General features: G+C 31.0%; 2 protein-coding genes across 2 annotated transcripts in view; one reads left to right on the top strand and one right to left on the bottom strand.

Annotated features, from left to right (window-relative positions):
- Positions 1 to 194: 194 nt before the first annotated feature.
- Positions 195 to 8390, bottom strand: LOC131845387 (vacuolar protein sorting-associated protein 33A). The gene is made up of 11 exons (XM_059194443.1): positions 8173 to 8390; positions 7787 to 7986; positions 7112 to 7291; positions 6625 to 6745; positions 6015 to 6168; positions 5408 to 5571; positions 4928 to 5098; positions 4322 to 4447; positions 3963 to 4148; positions 3025 to 3148; positions 195 to 735 (listed from the first exon to the last, which is right to left on the bottom strand). The coding sequence occupies exons 1-11, from the start codon at positions 8287 to 8289 to the stop codon at positions 455 to 457; spliced, it is 1824 nt and encodes a 607-aa protein (XP_059050426.1). The 5' UTR covers positions 8290 to 8390; the 3' UTR covers positions 195 to 454.
- A 2999-nt stretch (positions 8391 to 11389) lies between these two features.
- LOC131846076 (small G protein signaling modulator 2-like) overlaps positions 11390 to 20854 on the top strand; it is a 43084-nt gene continuing 33619 nt past the window's right edge. The window contains exons 1-2 of the mRNA XM_059195296.1: positions 11390 to 11457; positions 18048 to 18154. Of these exons, the coding sequence (XP_059051279.1) occupies positions 11439 to 11457; positions 18048 to 18154 (126 nt within the window). The 5' untranslated portion in view covers positions 11390 to 11438. The remainder of the gene's footprint in view (positions 11458 to 18047; positions 18155 to 20854) is intronic.

Here is a 20854-nt window from a genome sequence, read left to right as displayed (position 1 = left end):
ATATACAAAATATACAGAAATTATAATACAAGTTATACAATTAATATGGGATTAAATAGGTTCAATAAATACACAGCGTCAACTCCTAAATTGACATAGATAGTACTAAAATTATATCAGGAAATTACTTTTTATCTTTAGCAACAACCTCACACTGCTATATCAGGAAATGATAAATACTACACAGCTATTATTTTATTTCCTGACATGACTAAGACCCGGCAAACATTGTTTTGTTATATAAATTAATCAGTTATTGATCTGAGAGTAGAAAGTTATTAAAATAATATAAAAGGGTTAAAGTTTAAGGTTGTATGTATCTTTTATTCTCAAACATACTGAATATACACACAAAATTTTATAAAAATTGATCAAGCCGTTTCGTTGGTATTTTCTTACAAACACTGACACAAAATTTTTTTTATTACATTTAACAGATATATTAAAACAAAATTTATTCTGCTTCCATTAATGACTCAATAAATGTTGTACCACTGAGCAACTTTGTAGTAAGTATAACAAATTCTACATTTGAATCTTCCTGTTGGCTAATTGTTCTTAGAGCTGATATCTCCTGGTAAGTACAGCCACCAATAAAGAAAACTAATATTACTTTAGGATTTTCAGTCGACGAATTTTCACTAGAGATCGAGTTGCGGCGTATCATACGAGGTTGTAACGTTTGTAATTCGTCCACTGTAGGTCCGGGAAGTAATCCCAGTATTTCTTGAATACCTGAAATTATACATTATTTGTTATTAAAACTTTCCAGAAAAATAAAACCAAGTTCAGACGAAATGTGTGTATAAAGATCCGAGTACGTATTTAATCAATTATTAGGTATATTTCGATTTTAATAATGCACTTTATTGTATGTCACAAATTTCGCTTAGAACTGGGATTTGAAATTTAGACTACCTGCTCCGAAATCTATTTAATTTTTTTTTAATCGATTTTTAACCTTATCAATGGCATTAAATTGCGCTGTTTTGTATACTTTTTACACTCTTGAATATACACTAGCAAGATATTGATTTAATATTGCGTGTGCAATTAAAGAAATAACTGACATTGCTATTAATTTATTCTAATTAGTTATGTTTAGCTCTAAAAAAACAGTTCTAAAATGCATTGCAATCGTTATTCAGATTAAACTTCAGAGCAGATCAGGTCTGCTCGAAGTTCTTTGGTTCATCAAATAGACTACCCGCTCGTCAATCAATTTGGGCATTGATTGTTACTGATACCAACTATTAGCCTTGTGATTGGAATAATTGATAGAAATCAAAGGTCATGGGTCTATGCACATAGATTGGCTTATAATAATTTTAATAATGTATTCAATATTTTCAAGTAATGAATGTCTCATGGGACATTCATTATCGGGATAAAAATACCATATGTAAGTATATGATATTTAAAACCAACTAATTTATCACGTTGAGTAATCATATTTGCACTCCCGAAATATCGTTTATACTATAGATAAAGTTAATAGGTATGTATTTATTAGACATTAAACTATACAATATGATGTAATTACCAACAGATATTTAGGAACTACCTTTTAATGAATTCAGTAAGTAAACGATTATTTGGGAGACGACCTTGTATGGCGCTAGTTGTTTAGACAGGAGATTCAATATTTTAAATATATTAGACCTACAGATACAAAACCTATGTAATATTTAAACATTGAAAATGACTCAAAAGTTAAGTTTCTTGCCAGTTCTTCTCAACTGTAGTAGATAACCGAATTGGACGGTATACATAGTGAAAAAATTGACATACCTACACAAGAGGCCGAAAGAAATGTGAATAAATTATATTATTTTGACTGATACATCCAGAAATCATTATGAAATTAAAATATATTTGAAGTCGATGTTGGGGTATTAAAAATTATTGTCATAGATATTTTCAACTCAAATATATCTACACCCACGTACATACCCGTTTAACATAATCATAATGTAACGTTATCTAATAAACGCGGTGCTGTTATTATAATGCATGTTAATTCATACTGTATTTACCTACACCGTATAGTGAGTAATAAAGTATGCACGCTGGAAATTGTACTTTATGAGGAAGGTATTTGGGTCACTAAATGAGATGTATGCTAATTAGCCTAGAGTGTACATTAATATGCCGAATGAATATATGAGGAAACACACATTCTTTAACCTTGATATTGTAGCGTTTTTAAAAAGAAATACTCCCATAAAAACGATATTTTAAAAATATGGATAAATATGGTTTAGAGGAAATTCGAATCAATATTTTTATTATTTTTTAAAACGTTACATTTACAACCCTAATAAACTTGAATTGCAAAACATCAAGAGAAAACTGACAGTAAAAAAAGAAAAAGTAGAAATATATTCAGGATATAACAGATCAACGAGCCAATCTGCCACTGACATATAGAGATAGATATTCTTATTCTTGTAGTCTTAGGATGTATAGATGTACTCATGTTTAAAAAAGATAATTTAGTTATCTATATTAGTGTTGTTGCGACTGTTGACACTATAACTCATTTAATATACTCAGATAATACAGAATATGTTACTTGTTTCTGTAGCAAAAAAGTCAATTTTGTTATCACAATCTATTAAGACCCACCTCATGCATAAGGCAACTATAACTTTATATAAGTTATGAACATGAACAGTATCATGGACTGATCGCACCTCGTCATGTGACGCTGGTGCGATCAGTCTTCCGTTGCCAGTTTAGAGGACTGGTGACATCATAGCTTCTTACCATATAATTTCACTGCCATGATACTATTCTCCCTTTATCTGAAACATCGCTAACAAAGCAAGCTACTTGGCTGGGTACACCTATCTTACATATTTAAGATAGGTGTACCCCGGCAGACAACTTTGTACAAAGTCTACTTTGATAGATTTCTTGTCACTTCGCGGAAATTTCGGCCGAATTGAGAACCCCTATTATTTTTCTCCCTATTAAAGATGTATATCAGTAGTATGTATATGTAGTATATAAATTACTCACCAGACCAACCCTTATTCTTGGCTATATGTTCACTGAGGCGTACCGTCAGCGGCGTATATTTGCATGAAAGATAGCTTTTGTCTTTTCCATTTAGTTCTGACTCGTCCATTGTTAGGTGTAAGGCCTAAAATTAGTAAACAGAATTTGGTTTTGAATATATAGTGTCAGACCTAAGGAAGGGTATAACTGAAAGTGGATAGTATTCGTCATTGTTAACAATCGGAAATGCCTCGTAAGTTACAGGTCAGAACGAGCTCCACTTGGTTCCGCCTGAAATCATTGTGGTTAACTCCTGGTTAGCTATCATTTAGGCTAACTGACTTGACTTTATGCTTATAGTCTCCAGGTTCATACCGCGCATCCGTAGCGCATACCATACAGCTCAGGTGGGTGCACCATTCCACCATCCATAAAAAAACTAATATACCTAATAAATATTTTATTTATATAACTATATAGGAACATTTCATGAAATTACTTCATATTCGCGAAAGGAGTAACTTTTTGCGATAATTGTGTTTGTTTTAAACCACAACGGCGTTACAATATATATGGCAATATTTAAACTAATTATAGATTCACTTAATTCATATGTATTATCACTTATGACAATATATTGGCTTGCGAAAAAATAAAAATAAATCATTATGAACTAATTGAAATAAGAACTGAATGTGGAAGCATTATCTTTTGTAATAATATTATCGATTGAAAAATTATTATAGTATTATGACATTTTGTTTTGATATCCGGTAGTCTTCGGCAAGGTGAGCGTATCTTCTTGCTGTAACGAACGTGCTGTACCTGTACCGGAGGAAGTCGCAACAACTATCGCGAAAGACAAATACATAGAAAAATCATTAAATAATCGTATAATTATAATATATTGGTGTCAAGTCTTAAAAATAAAATAAATATTTATGTATATAAAGTCCAACCTTCCTCAAGACGACATATTGCCTCGTCCCTACTTGGGGTTTGAGCAGACCACATTTCTCTAAGTTGCATAGTGTGAGCCATGTTTTCATTCCGTAAACTTGTACCAGCTCGCGTTTATAATACTCTAGTACTTTTGGCTTCAGACCGGATCCGGTGACGCATTGCAGGCATATTAGTCGTAACACCTGATTAAACCAATAACACACTTCATTATCTATGTATTTAGACGATTTTATTACAGGCCAGATGCTTTCCTATGCTTTCTATATTACGACCTTTTTTAAGTGAGTCATTTCCATCTGGTGGCAGGTCATGTTATTTCTCATGCAATTACATGCAAAAAAATATAAATATTTACCTTTGTAATAGGTTCTTTTTGTGCAATGAGATCTTCAATGAATGGACATACTTTATCATTATCGATACAATTTAGAAACTCTTCTTCACATTGTATTATGTCATGGAACTCGAATGTGTCTGTTGTCTGAAATAATATTATTGAAATAAATTATTAATGGTAAGCTGGTATATCAAAAATAGCTTAAAAGTCTATAGTTACTTCCACCATATCCATATGAGATCCGCGCAATTTCAGCGCCATATTTTCACAGTTTTAGCAACATTTTAGATTGCAGCTCCGCTACTATTGGTCTTAGTGTGATGCCATATAGCCTTCCTCGATAAATGGACTACCCAAAACAAAAAATTTCGAACATCCAAATTTTACCTCTTTATATATATATATATTTATTTATTTAAGATTACTAACAATTGTAATCATACAATTTATTTATAAGTAATTATACACACATTTAGATTATAACTAAATGTGTGTAGTATAAATTGTCCCAAAATAAAGGATGGGTCCTATTTTCTGCTTTTGACATGTCAATGATTTCTTCATGCCAGTTCTGATGCATATAAAGAATGATGAAGGTTAATGATATGTATATAACCAACTTACCTCTTTGATATACTCCGCAATGGCAGTATGAGTGGCCAATGACTGTTTGTTGGCCAACATCTGCGGCAGGCGGGAGACAAACTGTTTGATCTCTTGTACTGATTTGTCGTTGTGCCGCTCACCCAGTTGTGTCTTTATTATTCGTGCTCTTTTCGATAACGCCGCGCCTACCTATACGACGTTGCAATATTTTTTTTAGTAGCCCAAAACATCACAGAAAGCTTTAGAAGAAATATGAAATATCAATCCCATAAGACAGAACGAAAATATGTGATCAATTATCTTTTATTAATTGAGTTTAATGTTAACTCTATTAGCATAATAGCATGTGTTATACTGTGCCATAAAGGATACCCTTTATTCATTAATTATAAAAAGGATCTTATTTGAAAATATTGTAAAAATCAGAATATACATACATTAATAATTTAGTTATTAATAATACATAATATTTATATAATTTTTGTTGTAGCTACATACCTCAGTGAAGGTACTGTCGCGTAGTTCTGCGTACAACTCTTCACTTGAATTCAGTATAATGCGTTTCTTCTCTCGCGCGGTTACCTCGGGGCTTGCGTCGTCTGCGCTCACGAACTTGTGTCCAGGAAATGTTGCCGTAGAACTTTTTATCCCAAATAATTCATCTGTTCAAAAAATAATTATACATACTATCATAATAGTTTCTATTAAACTCCAGAAAGGCTACGATTCCTATTTTGAATATCTTATTAGGATTTGTAAATTTGGAAGTTATTATAAAGTAAAACTGTACTACAGTGGATGTGTCAACCCTCGGTCTAACCACCATCAGCATATAATTTTATGACATTACAAGGTGCTACTCTGATACTATCAGTAATAGATAGACACTGATAATAATCAAGCATATGTATGTATCTGCGTGTTTATCAATTTTTCCTTAATTCTACAATAAATATTGTGTTTCGGAACAAAAATAGGGAAAAAGTTTTATCATAAATTATACACTTTACTTATTTTACTATTGTAATAGTAATGAAGGTCGGCCTTAATGTTAATAGCGATCTTTATTAAGACATACATATTGTACACAGATGTAAGCACTTACCTATAAGACCTTCGTACGTAAGTTGAGTTGTCATAACACTAGCAAAGTCGACGGCGCGGTCTAGAAGTAGTAGGTGGTCAATGCAAGATGTAGACGAGCCCTTCAGCGACGTACTTTGGTCCTCTTTGTTGAGACGACATAATAGGTCCCAAACCTGAAGTTATTTACAGAAATTTATGTTAATGAAATTACCACCTAGATACCTAACTAGACCTAATAGTTCTAAATTATTTCTTTGCAATGTATTTGTTATTAAAGTAATTAAGTACATATGTTATATTTTTGTATTGATAAATATAATTCATAAATATAAGGAAGTGGGGCACCCATGCATTAATAGCAATTTGAAACAGATAGCTTTAGAAATTACAGCAATTTAACCTCTTGAGAGGATTCTTTAACAGCATATGTGATACTACTTGTATATTACAGAAAAACTGCAATTTTTTGTTCATAATATTTATATATTTTTTTATTACAGCTACTTATAGCTACTTACCTCAGTACCTTTAGTACTATATATTATACAAAGAGTGCAATTTTTTTGTTTGTGAGTATGTCCCATACTAACTAATAGCACAAATATGTTTAGTAATGAAGAATGTAGTACCTGTTTGGCAGCGAAGCCTTTTCCAAAAACTCGCGGTATGATGCCATACAGCTGTTGTACAGTACGTAGTGCCTGCGCCGCATTATAAACGCATGTAGGATCACCCTCTAAGTTGTTCTCCCTGCAATAGGCATACATTATGTAATAATAACTACTTCAATAAAATAAAATAAACCTGGAAATATCACACACAATGCAGCTCCAAATTAGAAAAACTTGTTCTAGGTGTATCACATAATTGTAAGTTGCAATTCTTTTTTTTTATTTATGAAAAATATAGATAGTAATATAATAATATAGGAGGAAATTTATGCATTTAAAACTATTGGAGAAATTAAAACAAATTTCCTTTTGTGTTTATAAACTTAATAATTAACACATCCTTCATAAAGATATTTATGTAAAATTGAATGTAGGAAAAATAATGTGTTCTACCACATATTACTTTTATTTAATCAGAAAACAACATCATATTATATACATATACCGGAAATCATTCTGTAGCTCTAGTGACATAACATCACTTTCAAATGGATAGATGTCACATTTGAATTCCTGGATGGAAAGATTGACAAACACTCTACGGTTCATGAGATGCTTCTCACATAGTTCACTCTTACGGGGTACAAAGAAGAGATGGAATTCCACTGGTGTGCTTTGCTTAGATCTGGAAAAGCAGTTTTGTTTCATTAATAACAATATACTTACTTTTTTGGCATAATAGTGAAAAAGAAAAGTTAGTTTTATATAGACAAAAATATGACATGTAGTGCCTCACATGAATTGCCATTTCAGGTGTCTTCTGTGTTTTGTAATTTTTACTAATAAATCATATTAGAAGATACCTTGCAACCTGTCTGCATTGTAACCCAACTATACATGAAGCTGATAGAAATATATAGTAAAGTTATAACATAATTATGTTGAATAAAAAAATATGTATATAACTTCAGGTAATTCATAAAGCAAACAATAATTAAGTGTTATATTTAAATTGATTGATAAAGACCAAGAGAATCTTTTGTGTTACATAAATTAATTAGTTGTAACAATGAAATCACTTATTATTATTACAATAGACTGATGTTCACATGTGTTATCTAATGCTTAATTTCAATTAAAATATATGTCAAGACTATATTATATCAAATAAGGAGTTTACCTGAGTGACTGAATATAATCAGCAACCAAATCCATTAGCACCAGTTTGGGGCGGGCAATAAAAACAATATGCTTGACTGATATTGTTGGGAGACTTCCAGGCCGAAGTGGAAACATGTCTACAACTTCATGTTCTTGAAGAAGTGAGTATTGGGCCACCAAACCAACTGGTCCCGCCAGCCATTCATCCCAAATTGTAACCTAGCAGGAAAATAAACTGGAGTATTAACATTAGTTTCATTGTGTGACTTAGAATAATAGTGTATATATTATGTATTCGATAAATGAGTGCGTGCGGATATAACAATTAATATCCTCTATAATATTATGTAGTAATGATGAGGATTATCCTCATATTATATACAATAATGTCTAAATTATACTAACTTTGGGGCCTTCACAAAGTTGTAGGAGATTCAATAACTCTTTTCTCATGGTCTCTTGAACTAATGCAACATTCAAGCGCCCTCCAGAGAGGTGTGTGCTCATTTTTGTTTCCTTCATTATTAGAACTATTAATATATCTATAAACAGCAATACTGAATAAGGAAAATTTATTTATCTTTACAGTAAATAAAAATCGAAATGATATATAAACAACCATATGACAACGTTGACATTTATGACGTTGACAGCTTAGAATCTTAGATGACAGTTAATTGACAATCCGTATGTTTCCTTTTTTTACTGCAACAGAAACCATATCATATAATAGACATTTGTATTATTTATTTTAAATCGTTATAACTAATTTTAAAATGTAAAAATATGTAAAAGTACAAAATACTTTACGATTGAACACGTATTATTTATGCAGCCTGATCAAAAAATATATTACTTTCTTGCTTTTAACGAGTTAAAATGAAACGTATTTTGAAGTTTAAGATTTATGTTATTAAGCTAATGTCACCACAATATATTTATACATTTATTACTTTAAATAATATTGTGACTTGCTAGATGGGGTCCTTATTTCTGTGCGATGAAAAATATAATTTTCTAATTTGCGGTTACAATTCAGATAAAAGTTAGCGATTATTTGCTCACAGCAATTGTAACACACTTGTACTTTTGACTGTAAGTACTATATATAATATAAAAACTATATATAATATAAAATAATAATTTTTAAATCTTTAATCATTATACATTTAGTACACAGGGTTGATACGACCCTATGTAAATTAATCCGCCGTTAAAGGGTGGATGAAATACGGTGGGTTTAGGAGTACCCTAATAATTAAAAAATATGGCTCTGGGTTGATATATTAAATCTGATAAAAATAAATAGAATTATAACATAGCAATGAAAAATCATTGGTTATATTTATCTAGACAGAGTGAAAATAATAAATCGGTTTTTAACACGAAATATATTTATTGCTTGTTGACGTATAGACAGTAGATTACTTATTGGCCAAAAGTTTTTTGAAAGAAGAAAATTTTTTGTATGCATCTGAATTTCTCACATAATAAGAAGCAAACTATGTGCTGTTTTCAACGTCTTGGTATAATTTGTATTACTAAACCTATCTTTATATATTATAACGTCCCATTCTTTCGGACTCCGGTTCTTTCTGGACGCTTCTGTCTTTATGTTAGCGAAAATCTAAAAAACTACTGAACAAATTGTCTTGCGGGATCATCCACCAACATAGTGATTTTATGAAAATGGTTTCCTATGAATTAATTTAAATAGCCGTGCAAAGCCGAACGAGTCGCTAACTTATATTACAAATGTGAAACTGTCTATCTTTTCACGACAAAATGGCTGAATGGATTAGATCAAATTTGTTTTGAAGGTAGACTATATCATAGGGACGGTAATAGGCTATCTATTATCTCAAGAAACGAACGAAACGCAGACGAAGTCACGGCTAAATATATGATAAATAAATGATTTTTGTTATTGTTGAAAGATTGTTATTACATTAACTTGGAATATTTATTATAAGTAGATGCTTAACGCACTTATATTATACAAGTAAACCTAAATACTTAAATATGTTGAAAGGCGATACCTACGTAGATACCTACAGTGTAAGAGTATTGCTAGGTGTTACGTTACATTTAGGTATACATATACATATATGATCTGTAAATAGTGATGTTGAATTATATGATAGATACATATGCGGAAACAAAAATACGTAGAGTGGTGAGGACCTTACGATATCTGCGTTGACGTAGAGTAGGCGAAAGATTGTAATCACCTTTTAATTTGTACTTTAATAAATGAAGTTTAATATTTTCTTTATTTAGTTTGGGATATTTATTATTAGATTTACACAAGCAGTGGATATAATATATTTTAAATAGGTAGGTAACTACGGATAGGTATCTATTTCGCGTACAGACTGACGTAGTTATTCACTATTATCGAAGCTATGTTAAAAGAATATTGACTTCTTAATTTTATGAAATATGTGCGGAATACGCAGCACTTGCCTTACCCATGCTTAGGTGAGTCAGTATATTGAATCCTACGCAGCATGGGAACAAGCCTACGAAGTGGTTTCCCGTAGAGTCGGTCAGAAATAGAAATTGAGTTTTTAGTGTTAATCAGATTTGAACATAGCAAATTTTTGGAGTCGGATAACAGAACTACTAATTAGGTCACCATGCTATCTCAAACTATCCAGATATATGTACATATGTAGGTAGTCTGAGATAGCATGGTGGTACACTATACAATTAGCGGACCATCTCTTTTTTTTTATTCATACGATCCACGACTTCAAATTCCAATTTTAAAAAAAGAGTTTTACCAAAATTTTTATCAACATTTTCTTCTTCATTTCCCACACAGGCCTTAGGCTTTCAAATTAGGAATAATAAATGGCCATTTATCATTGCAAATTTGAATTAATTGCATTATGAGGTAGCTACGTAATAAGGTAGATCTAAGTAAATAGGTACGTATTATGTTTATTGATTTAATTCAAATATACCTATATTATCGCTGAATCTATATAACATGACTATAGACTACACATAGTTGACATATTTCTCGTAAATCGTTTTAAAGGAGATTTTTGTAGTTTCGCACAGGAATTGGAAGTAAATAACGGCCGCAAATAATAACGTGTCACTGATACACGAAATCTTTTTTTTTGTTTTGTACTTTTAAAAGAATCTTAGAAAAATCATATTACTAGCTCAGCGAGACCTAAATTATAATAGGCATGTGTTAAATAACTGTCCTTTCTTTTTCTAAACATAAACAATAAAATGCCGCTCATACTTATTTAATATGTTTCTGGCAGCTTACATCTTGGCATTTACGAATGTAGCTACATATTAACAATTCGTTTTTATTAGTGTGACAATCAATCGTGGTTTGGGAAACCAGCCACTTTATGCTAGGACTCCGCGGTTAGGTACTTGCTAGGTATCTACGGCATAGCTACAGGCTACAATCTACGCGAACGACGCCGGCAAGCGACGGAGCTTATCACTTGCGTGAAGCGACCGAGTGCGCGCGGCGCGCCATCGATTTTTCCACCAAACAACCTATTTCCGAGCATCAGTAATATTACAAACACATTTCAAATAACACTAGTGACATATTTTCATGACTTATAAACATAAAAAGTTAGAAATGTGAATATTTCCCGCGAAAATAATGCGCCACTCCCCGTGGGCAGAAAATCATGGCCGCCCAAAATAAAGGTATGTTTAGTTGACAGATTTTTATTAATTTTCTAATTGCATGTAAGATATTTAGTTTTATATAGTTTGTATACTTTATATATTTTATGTAATTATGTCGATAATACTAAACCCCAACTTTTTAGGACGTGATATTTGCAATGTACCCAACATTTTGACGTTGCCGATAATAATGTGAGTGGGCGAATCGGCCATGTGAGTGATGTTTGCAATCTTGTTTTTATGACAAGCTAGATAACAAGACTTTAATCTGCCAAACTTTTGTAACCTTTCATATAATTTTATTATTTTAATGTTTAACATTTAAAATAAGAAATAGCCGACATTAGGTGTGCTCAGTTCTTTTATTTAAAGGAAAAAAAAAACATTACTATAACAAAAATACATTATTCCTAATTTTTCTTATATTTTATAAGGATATTGGAAATCAAGCAAACGTTCTGCCTGAGAATAAATCACGGCCGATACACATGCATGTAGCGTCGGTTAATAGAAATAATTAGGATACCTATATGTATACCCTGATATATGTATACACACAGATATATTAACATTTTAATTGCTTCTTGAATCGTGTATTACAGCGTTTGTCTTTATATTATTTTATTTCTTTTCTTTCTTACTATATCTACATAATGACTGTGATGGATGCCTGAGAAGAATAAAGAAGAAAGACAATAAAAGACATAAATACGGTGGTATATATACTACAAACACGACTATATGTACTAAAAAGAACAAAGATTGTTTTATTGAGTTTGGGCAAAGTAATTACTGTAGTTTAAAAAAAATTTATTGGAGTTGCCAAGTTGAGTTAATCTTTGTAAAAGTCATGTACTTGGATATGTTTGACTTAGTTATTTGAGCAATCAAACAGCTTTCATTTTAATATGTTTCGTGTTGAAGAGTTAGTTAAAGCAGTAAAATTATAGTGACATAATATCTTCAATCTCCTGGTAATTTTTTTAATATCCATGGTGCTGTTTTTCTAATAAAAATATCAAATAAGCAGTTTCCATCAGATGAATCGACATTTACGCGACTTCAGACCTGTAACATTGTTGTTTGTAAAGCTATTTGAATAAAACAAACACAAAATTTTAAGTGTAGCTTACCATAATACATTAGTCAAAACTGGGCTCAAATCCGATAAACCTATTCTGGGATTAGCAGTGCACAGACAAACAACAAAATTCTAACATGTTTTGGGGTCTATTACGTTGATTTTCTCATATACCTATAGACAGCGATCAGTTACATGCGATGCGATTTTTATTACATGTAGATACATAGAATGTATATTTGTATATTAATAGAAATAGAAATAATCTTTATTCAAATAAACTCATTATGAGCCCTTTGGAATAGTCTTAATTTGATTCTACCACTCATTTGGAACGCATATTCATCACAAGAAGAATGAGCAAGAAACTTGTGTGTTGCTCTTATGAATATATGTTTTACTTGTTATACTTTAATTATTTATATAATAAATAATTAAAGTATAACAAGTAAGAGACATGCGATAATCAACGAAATCGCTACGCACTCTTTAGTGTAATGAGGTAATATTGTCAGCGCTATGGATTTTAAATTTTTCTATAAAAACATTATTATCGTTAATGAATTCTTCAATATTAATAGCTTACATTTTTTTGCAAAAAAAGAAGTGTTTTATATGACATTTAAATCTTTTGCAGGCAGATTTATAACAGACTCTGTTATTTTGTTGTAAAACCTTACTCAATTGCCATAAAACGTATTACTAACTTTAGTTTAACGACTTTTAGGTAAAATCAGTTTGTTATTATTACGTAAGCTTTTATTACTGTAGTCACTAACACTTTTCAAATTGTCTATACCTATTCTTCCTGGCATACATGATATTTTCATAAATGTATTGATATATTCAAATTAGAAACGTATTTGAATCTCTTCCAGAAAACTTTATATTGCTTACTTGGCATTTTCGTATTACAAATTTCCTTTTTAGGCGATGCTCCTGACAGAGATTGATGTTGGGTTTTGGATTTAATCTTAACTGCACATCAATTAACTTTTAAACTTTTCTTTATATCCTTTACGTACGAGTAATATTAGGTACATGAAAATAAGTAGTATATATATATATATATTTAAGCTAAATTCAAGTTCAACTATTGCTTTTTCAAGTAAAAACAGCCATAACAATATAACTCATGTATGATCACTCCTGAGGATTAATTATGTTGTCATACCATGATGCCTTGAAATTTCGTCGCTATATTCCCAATAATGCTATATTGCCACTTTTAAACCCGAAAGAAACAAGTTACTTGGTGGCCAAATAGGATGACAGAGATGTGACAGTATAGTATCTCTTGAAGGAATATTATCAATATTTCACCCTGTACATTATACTTTCATTTATTTCTTCCTCAAAACTTTTCTACGATTCAGTGTTCACGATCAGAAATAGCTGCGCTACCATTACGTGTATACTAAGGGTGACGAAGTGTTCCTTTTTCAATGGATGTTTAATTATTACTTTCACGAATACCAGATACATTATAGACATAGATTTTGTCTTGAAGATGTTATTCTTATATAGAAAGAGGAAATGGAGAATTCATTTTCCCTTAAACGAGCTCAGTCCATTATGTGTGTATTATATTTATGTTACCTCGAGGCCATTACAACGTGCGCATATAAAATTTGCATGTATGTACAGCCGATTCCGAGGTGAACATGCAATTATTATTATTCGGTACGATTACCTTTAACTACGGATGTTGCATGGTAATATAGTGGTTGGTTAGTTTATACTATTGAGAGTGCATAAGTATGTATAAATAATTTAACATTTTCAAAATGTTAATCAATAATATATTTTGTTGATACTATTTTATGTATATCTTTACTTTGACTCTACTATTATATTGTTCTTTGTATTATTGTTCATAAACTGAACAGAAATTTACAACTTGGTTACTAATAACAATTAGTATTTTGATTTTGAACTTTCCAAGTGCTTATTGACCCGTAACTTCAATTTTTAGTTGATTTGTTTTTTAGCAATCTTTATTATGCTTATATTAAACGAAATTTATGTCAAAGTTTCTAATATAATTGAGCATAGAATACAGCATTTTGTGGTCTTCAGTGTTGAGAAAAGGAAACAAATTTGTTATTTACAGAGACCGATTGTTCACATCTATCTAGCCTAAATAAAGCATAATACATAACTTCTCGGATCTTGATATAAAATATTATAAATCCAATTAAATATTATCTCACACTGTAATAATAAAATTAATTTTATATTCTATATCTATTATATAACAATTAGCATAAAAGCTATAATGCTGGCCGGCTAATGGTTTACCATATCTAAAAAAATAATTTAGCACCTTTGTAGGTAGGTACACGATATTAAAAAAATACTTTTATTTGAATCTATATGAGTAAGGGACATCCCTACTACCTGTGTTATAATATATTACTCGTATAGTCTAGTATAGTAGATGAATAAAAAGTTGTTCTTAAGAATATAAAATTAGCAAACTTATTGTGATCATAACAACAGATAAAATATAATACATGTATAGTGTGTATACAGTATAGACAGTACAGAAAAGCTGAGAAATCCAAAGAATGCACTCATGTGAAGGCGGGGTCACTTATCTAATAATAATAGCTAATCATCTTTAACGCCTATTATTCCAATAATGCTTCTCACGGATCTCCTCTCATAACTAAATACTACGTCTATTAGGTATTTAATTTCTATTATTATAATTGATATATAGTATACATATTTTAGTTTCCTTTATGGATATCCTAAACCAATATACTTCATTAACCCTAGTGGCGACCTCTGTAGTCTAGCGGTTTAGCACAGCGCTTTACTTCCGATGGCCACGGGTTCGATTCCTCGCACGATATAAACCTTGTATTCTTGAGTATAAGTATATATTTATATTGGTCTGGGTGTTTTATAGGTTTATTATTTTATCAGTTGTCTAGTATCAATCCACAAGCTTGGCTTACGACTAAATAACTCTCGAAAATAGGAGCTTTTTCCTAAACGAACTACTAAATACTGGACTAATATATACACTAAGTATATAATATAATTTTATAAGTATACACAATAATACAGTTTTAGTGGTTTAGCTTTTTAACACAGCGCCTTACTTGTCTCCAGTTCGATTCTTGCACAATACAAGCATTTGTATTTATAAGTATGACTGTTTGTGTATATTTGGGTGTTTTCTATGTATATATGTTTTATTTAGATTTAATAAAAATATTTACGGTATGTCTGGCAGTAGTTTAGTAACTAACTAAACAATGCTTGTACACATAGTACAAGCATAGTTTAGTTTACGTCTAGATTTATTGTCAAAAAACAAAAGAGTGCTTGTGAGCAATAGAAAAATATTCAATCTTATTTTTAAAATAAATGGCCTAAGTAATTAAAGGGTAAGCTTTCAGAAACTTTAATTATCTCAAAGAACCGTGATGTAATCACGATCTTCGACAAACAATACTGGCAAAGGGCAAAAGGTTAAACTAGGTGCGTCACATTCAAAACAACATTAGGAAGTAGGCATGTGTGTAATTAGAAGAAAATAAAAGCATGTTCTATACTATTACTGCTTTGGTCGTCAGCGTTTTACAGCTTCTGTCTTCTGTTAATAAGTTCTGGAAAGGTTTTCGGTTGCTAAGTGTTTCAAAGCTTGAATAATTAGTCAAGTTTAATCTGGTTATTGGAATTATAACTCTTACGACGGCGTTATGAAACAGACGTTGTTTTATAGATATAAAAAAATATTATCGTAGATTTTTTTTATTAATTAAAATGTAAGGTGATGTGGATGTGACGTGAATACAAAAGACAAATTAAAAGATTTGTTTGTTCTATAGGAAAATTAAGTAAAAGCAACGAACAACAAGAATCGTGTAATGTAGATAACCATTTTGGTTATTTGCTTAGTGATAAGAATTATGTCAAAAATACAATTATAATACTAAAAGAAATATAAAATAGGGCTACAATTACCCATATGTTGTGTTAAAAATAATAAGTTATATTTGTTGTTAAGTAAGAAGTTTAATATATATAATCGTACCTATATTTTTATCCATTTGTCATAACGATACTTATGCTACCTACATAAAACATATTTCCACACGCTCCAAGTGCTTTTCTCAATGCGCTTTACCTCGTCGTATTACAAACATTCTCCGCCAGACATTCCACATGTATAAACACTTGTGAATGTCTCGAAGAGAAAGCTCGTTAGCTATTTAAAGGCATGTGTTAGACAAAACATAATGAACAATGAAATTATAAAGAGGTATCTCTTTAAATTTAATTCTATTAAAATAATATAATAAAGAGAAGTTTTTATTTACGATTGTATATTTGTTTGTTTATAATAGTCCGTTTTATTTAAAATTCTTTCAGATATAGAATACTACATTGTAATTTTTAGTCAGTGACATAGGTTACTACTGTAAATTAATCTAGATTTAATTAATAGTGCAAGTGACCAAAGATGGTCAATAAAAGACATAAATTGTATGTAGAGCACGACTTAAGGAAAACTTATCATAAACACAACTTAAACATATCCATTTTATATTTACATGTGTGAACAAAATGACACGCTTAAAAAAGCTATAACTAAGATTGTTACTATTACATATTCCTATAAATTGTACAGTTTACATAGTAATGCCAAAATTATAAAAAAAAATAGCAGAATATAAATACAAAAAATAAATCTGTTTCTAAAAATCATTGCTGTTTATCGTACGCTTGAATAAATGGAGATAGGATAGTATTCGTAATTTTATTTTATACAAAATTCTAATAGATCCCACGGGCTTGTTAGCACGGCACGATTTATTTCGAGTGCCCCTGAGAATTATAAGAACAAGATCTTAGGGGGTGCTTACGCTATAAAATAAACCTATATTTGATATTTGAGTTTCTTCTAGATTTTATAATTCGGCTAATTTTTATGTGTCTATAAATCAACCTGGACAAATAAATTTATAATATAGATTAGTTGGGCACGTATCTTATACATTTGGAGACGCTATCTATTGATCATAAGTGAAACGAGTATAATAAGACATCTATTATTTTATTAATAAATCAAACTTATAATTCTAAATTAATTTTAACTCATACGTGTAGTATAACCTATAACCTGGTTCGAAGGAAAGCGGAGCTTGTGTTATGGATGCTAGATAACTAATATCAATACATAGATACATTTTATTTCTAAATACATACATAATATACGTAGAAAATAGCCAGACCGACAATAATCATGAATACAAATGTTTGTGCCATACGAGGATTCGAACCTGCGACCATCGGACAATCATGATATACTACTAGACCACCGAGAGTAGGTACAAATGTATGCTCATTGAAATTATTCATAAAATTAATTAATTCATCTCTTTGGTAGGTATTTATATTCATTACATTTATACGATATTATGTAAAAATCATCTTAATTCCTCCAGCACTCGACCATATTTTGGCAATTTTTATTATATTAATTTAATTTATGTTTATATTGTTTCAGTGGAAAGTGACGCAGACCAAATGCCGGCCGCAGCTGATCCCAACGCGGAGCAGAAGGAGCGCCTCATCGCTGCTGTCAAGAAGGAAGTCAAGCATTTGATGGAGGAGGTTAGTGTAATTACTATTTAACCTCATTTATGTAACTGTAATGTCAAACATGCCAAAGGCCCACCTTATGATTAGTGGTAATCTTCGCCTAGGTATACCTTTTCTATCATCATTTTCCATCAGGTGGATTAAGACCAATCCAAACCCATTTCTAATAAAAAACTATACCTAATGTAATTACATACAATCACGCTAATTTTGTGTGGTTTGTGGGATGTTATGTGTGTTGCCACTCCGGAGGAATAAAAAGTCATAGCTCTGTATACAGTAATTTTACTTCTTTATCTCACCCCTCAATCTGAGCACATTATACAAAGCAAACAGCTTGGTAGCTGAAAGAGGCTAGACAGAAGTGTGACTAGAGATGACATAGTTCATGAGTACCTCGGTAATATATTTTACCTCATTTAATGTTAAATAAAACCTTGAAACTGGGAGGAAGGGCATTGTTAATAATGTGGACTAATCCTATTGCTAGCAATGTACCATGTCAAGTAGATCTCCACGAGGATCCCTCTTGAGAACAAGGGGATAAATTACTGGTGAATTTGCAACGATGGGCTGGTGCCATGCCAGCATTACATTATCATAAATAAAAAATCCTAAAACTATGGTGGTCCGTATAAATAGAGGACGGTAGGTGGTCACATGTATAAATTGATATTAGAATTTTGTAAAAATAAAGTAACTTAAATTATTTCTATTTCATTGTAAGTAATTTAAATTATTCTTGTATAAAGGTATAGAAATAGCATCCTTGAAGCTTAATGTTTGAGTAGGATTCATATTGATGTAATCTGTCATTTATAGGACTTACTTCATCCCATTTAGGGTTTTCATAAAGCCGTCATAATCTAATGTAAGAACCTTGATTAATCCGCATGTGGGCGTAATTTGTCCGGTTTCCAAATACATACTTAAGTATGTTATAAAAGTTCGAAGGATCTAATATATGAGGCTATCGAAATATAGTTGTAGTTTATAGTGTTAATATAAAATATTTAGATACGTATGTAACTTAGGCTACATATCCATGCTATGCCGCTTAGGAAATGCTAAGTAATTAATCAAATTTTACATTTTATAGGTACTTTACATTAGATAGATCTATTGCGAAGGAAAAAAACCAAAGATATATTATGTCTATATTACTAGTAGGTACATAATATATGCTTTAGGTATCACAAAATATATTGTGTCCTCTGCGATATCTCGCTGTCCCACTTCCAGTATTTTGGAGTTAATCAGGAACTCGAAAGCTACTAAGCTACAAGTATTTATACTGTATAAAGTAGAGTAAATTCATTCATTATACATAATTTTGATGGAGTCACTATTACTCATCAGGCATATTTATCTACAGATTCTTTTTACCTAAATTAATATGTTTTGTAGGATTAAAATGTGATAAAAGTTAATTTATGTAATGGACAGTAACGGTTTACGATTCATGAAGCGTTGCTATTTCTATAACTAATATGGCATAACATTAGTATTTTTTAAATTACTTAAAAAAATAATTATTCTTATTTATTCTCACCTAGTTACATCGTGTAATACCTTACGGTGCAAACTTATGAAACAGTACCCAAAGTTCATGTTAAAGACAAAAACTTTATCTTTAAGGTTGAGTGAAATTATAACCATTAGAAATTTCTAGTCCCTTTGTCTTGTGACAGAATTTCAACAATAGAATTCATGAAACTGGGGAGTATATTTTATGTAGTATGTATGTTAGATAGTATTCTCGTTAAGCAGATGGGTCCTAAATTATGATAAGAGGATTGAGTAACAAAATTGTAGTAGTGTTCTGGAATTATATTCGTAAGTAGACTTACATAGCTATTACCTATTAATACCTAATTCTAGAAATAATGATAAATCTGAACAACAGCGACTTTGTACAAAGTCGTGTGCATGGGTACCTTTGCCTCAACTATTTCAACCGCTACGGTTTGTAATCTGTTTTTAGTTAGAAGGTGAGATAACATTGCAATTCAGATTATGGAGGCATAGCATCTTAGTCCTCCAAATTGGCAATGCCTGAGAGATACCAAGTGCATGTATTACTCTTGAACATATGAGACGGTTACCATTTTTCATCGGCTGTGCAATCAGCTTGATTGCTATGCCTGTCATACAAAAAAACAGCCAATGATGAGGGCGTACTCATATATCATTCATATACCCACAAACATTCTAAATTCCAATCGTTTGTATTCCGTTCTCGAATCGATAAGAATCTCCAATTCCAACAAGCAATTTCCATAGTTGACGCAGTGTAAACCATCAGCTTATGTGAATTTTCGATTTATTCGATAAACAATCTCCTGATTCGATTCGTTCAATGTAAAATATTAACATAACGAGGACGACAATAGCCAGGGTCTGTTTTTAAACGATAAGAGATGATTCATAATATTTTATGCCATGACTAAATTGCAATTTTTAACTGATCGAAATATTGTATACAATCAATCTATAAACACGCAAATGTCTATTAAAAATTATTTATTACTTTCTTATGCCAGCCACTTCTTTCGAGTTATGGTACATATTTTGACTGACAAATTTTACGATGGCTGGAGCCCTTTAAATAAGAAACAAATATACAAAGAATTTGTGTTACAAGGAAATATCCTTTAGACGCTGTTTTATCTTGAGACGCTTAGGACACTTTTTTATCTTGCCGTCAGCAGA

This window comes from Achroia grisella, unplaced genomic scaffold, assembly GCF_030625045.1.
Source record: "Achroia grisella isolate CSIRO2021 unplaced genomic scaffold, CSIRO_AGI_Agris_v1 utg109, whole genome shotgun sequence".
Lineage (NCBI taxonomy): Eukaryota > Metazoa > Arthropoda > Insecta > Lepidoptera > Pyralidae > Achroia > Achroia grisella.
This window is presented reverse-complemented; position numbering and strand designations above follow the sequence as displayed.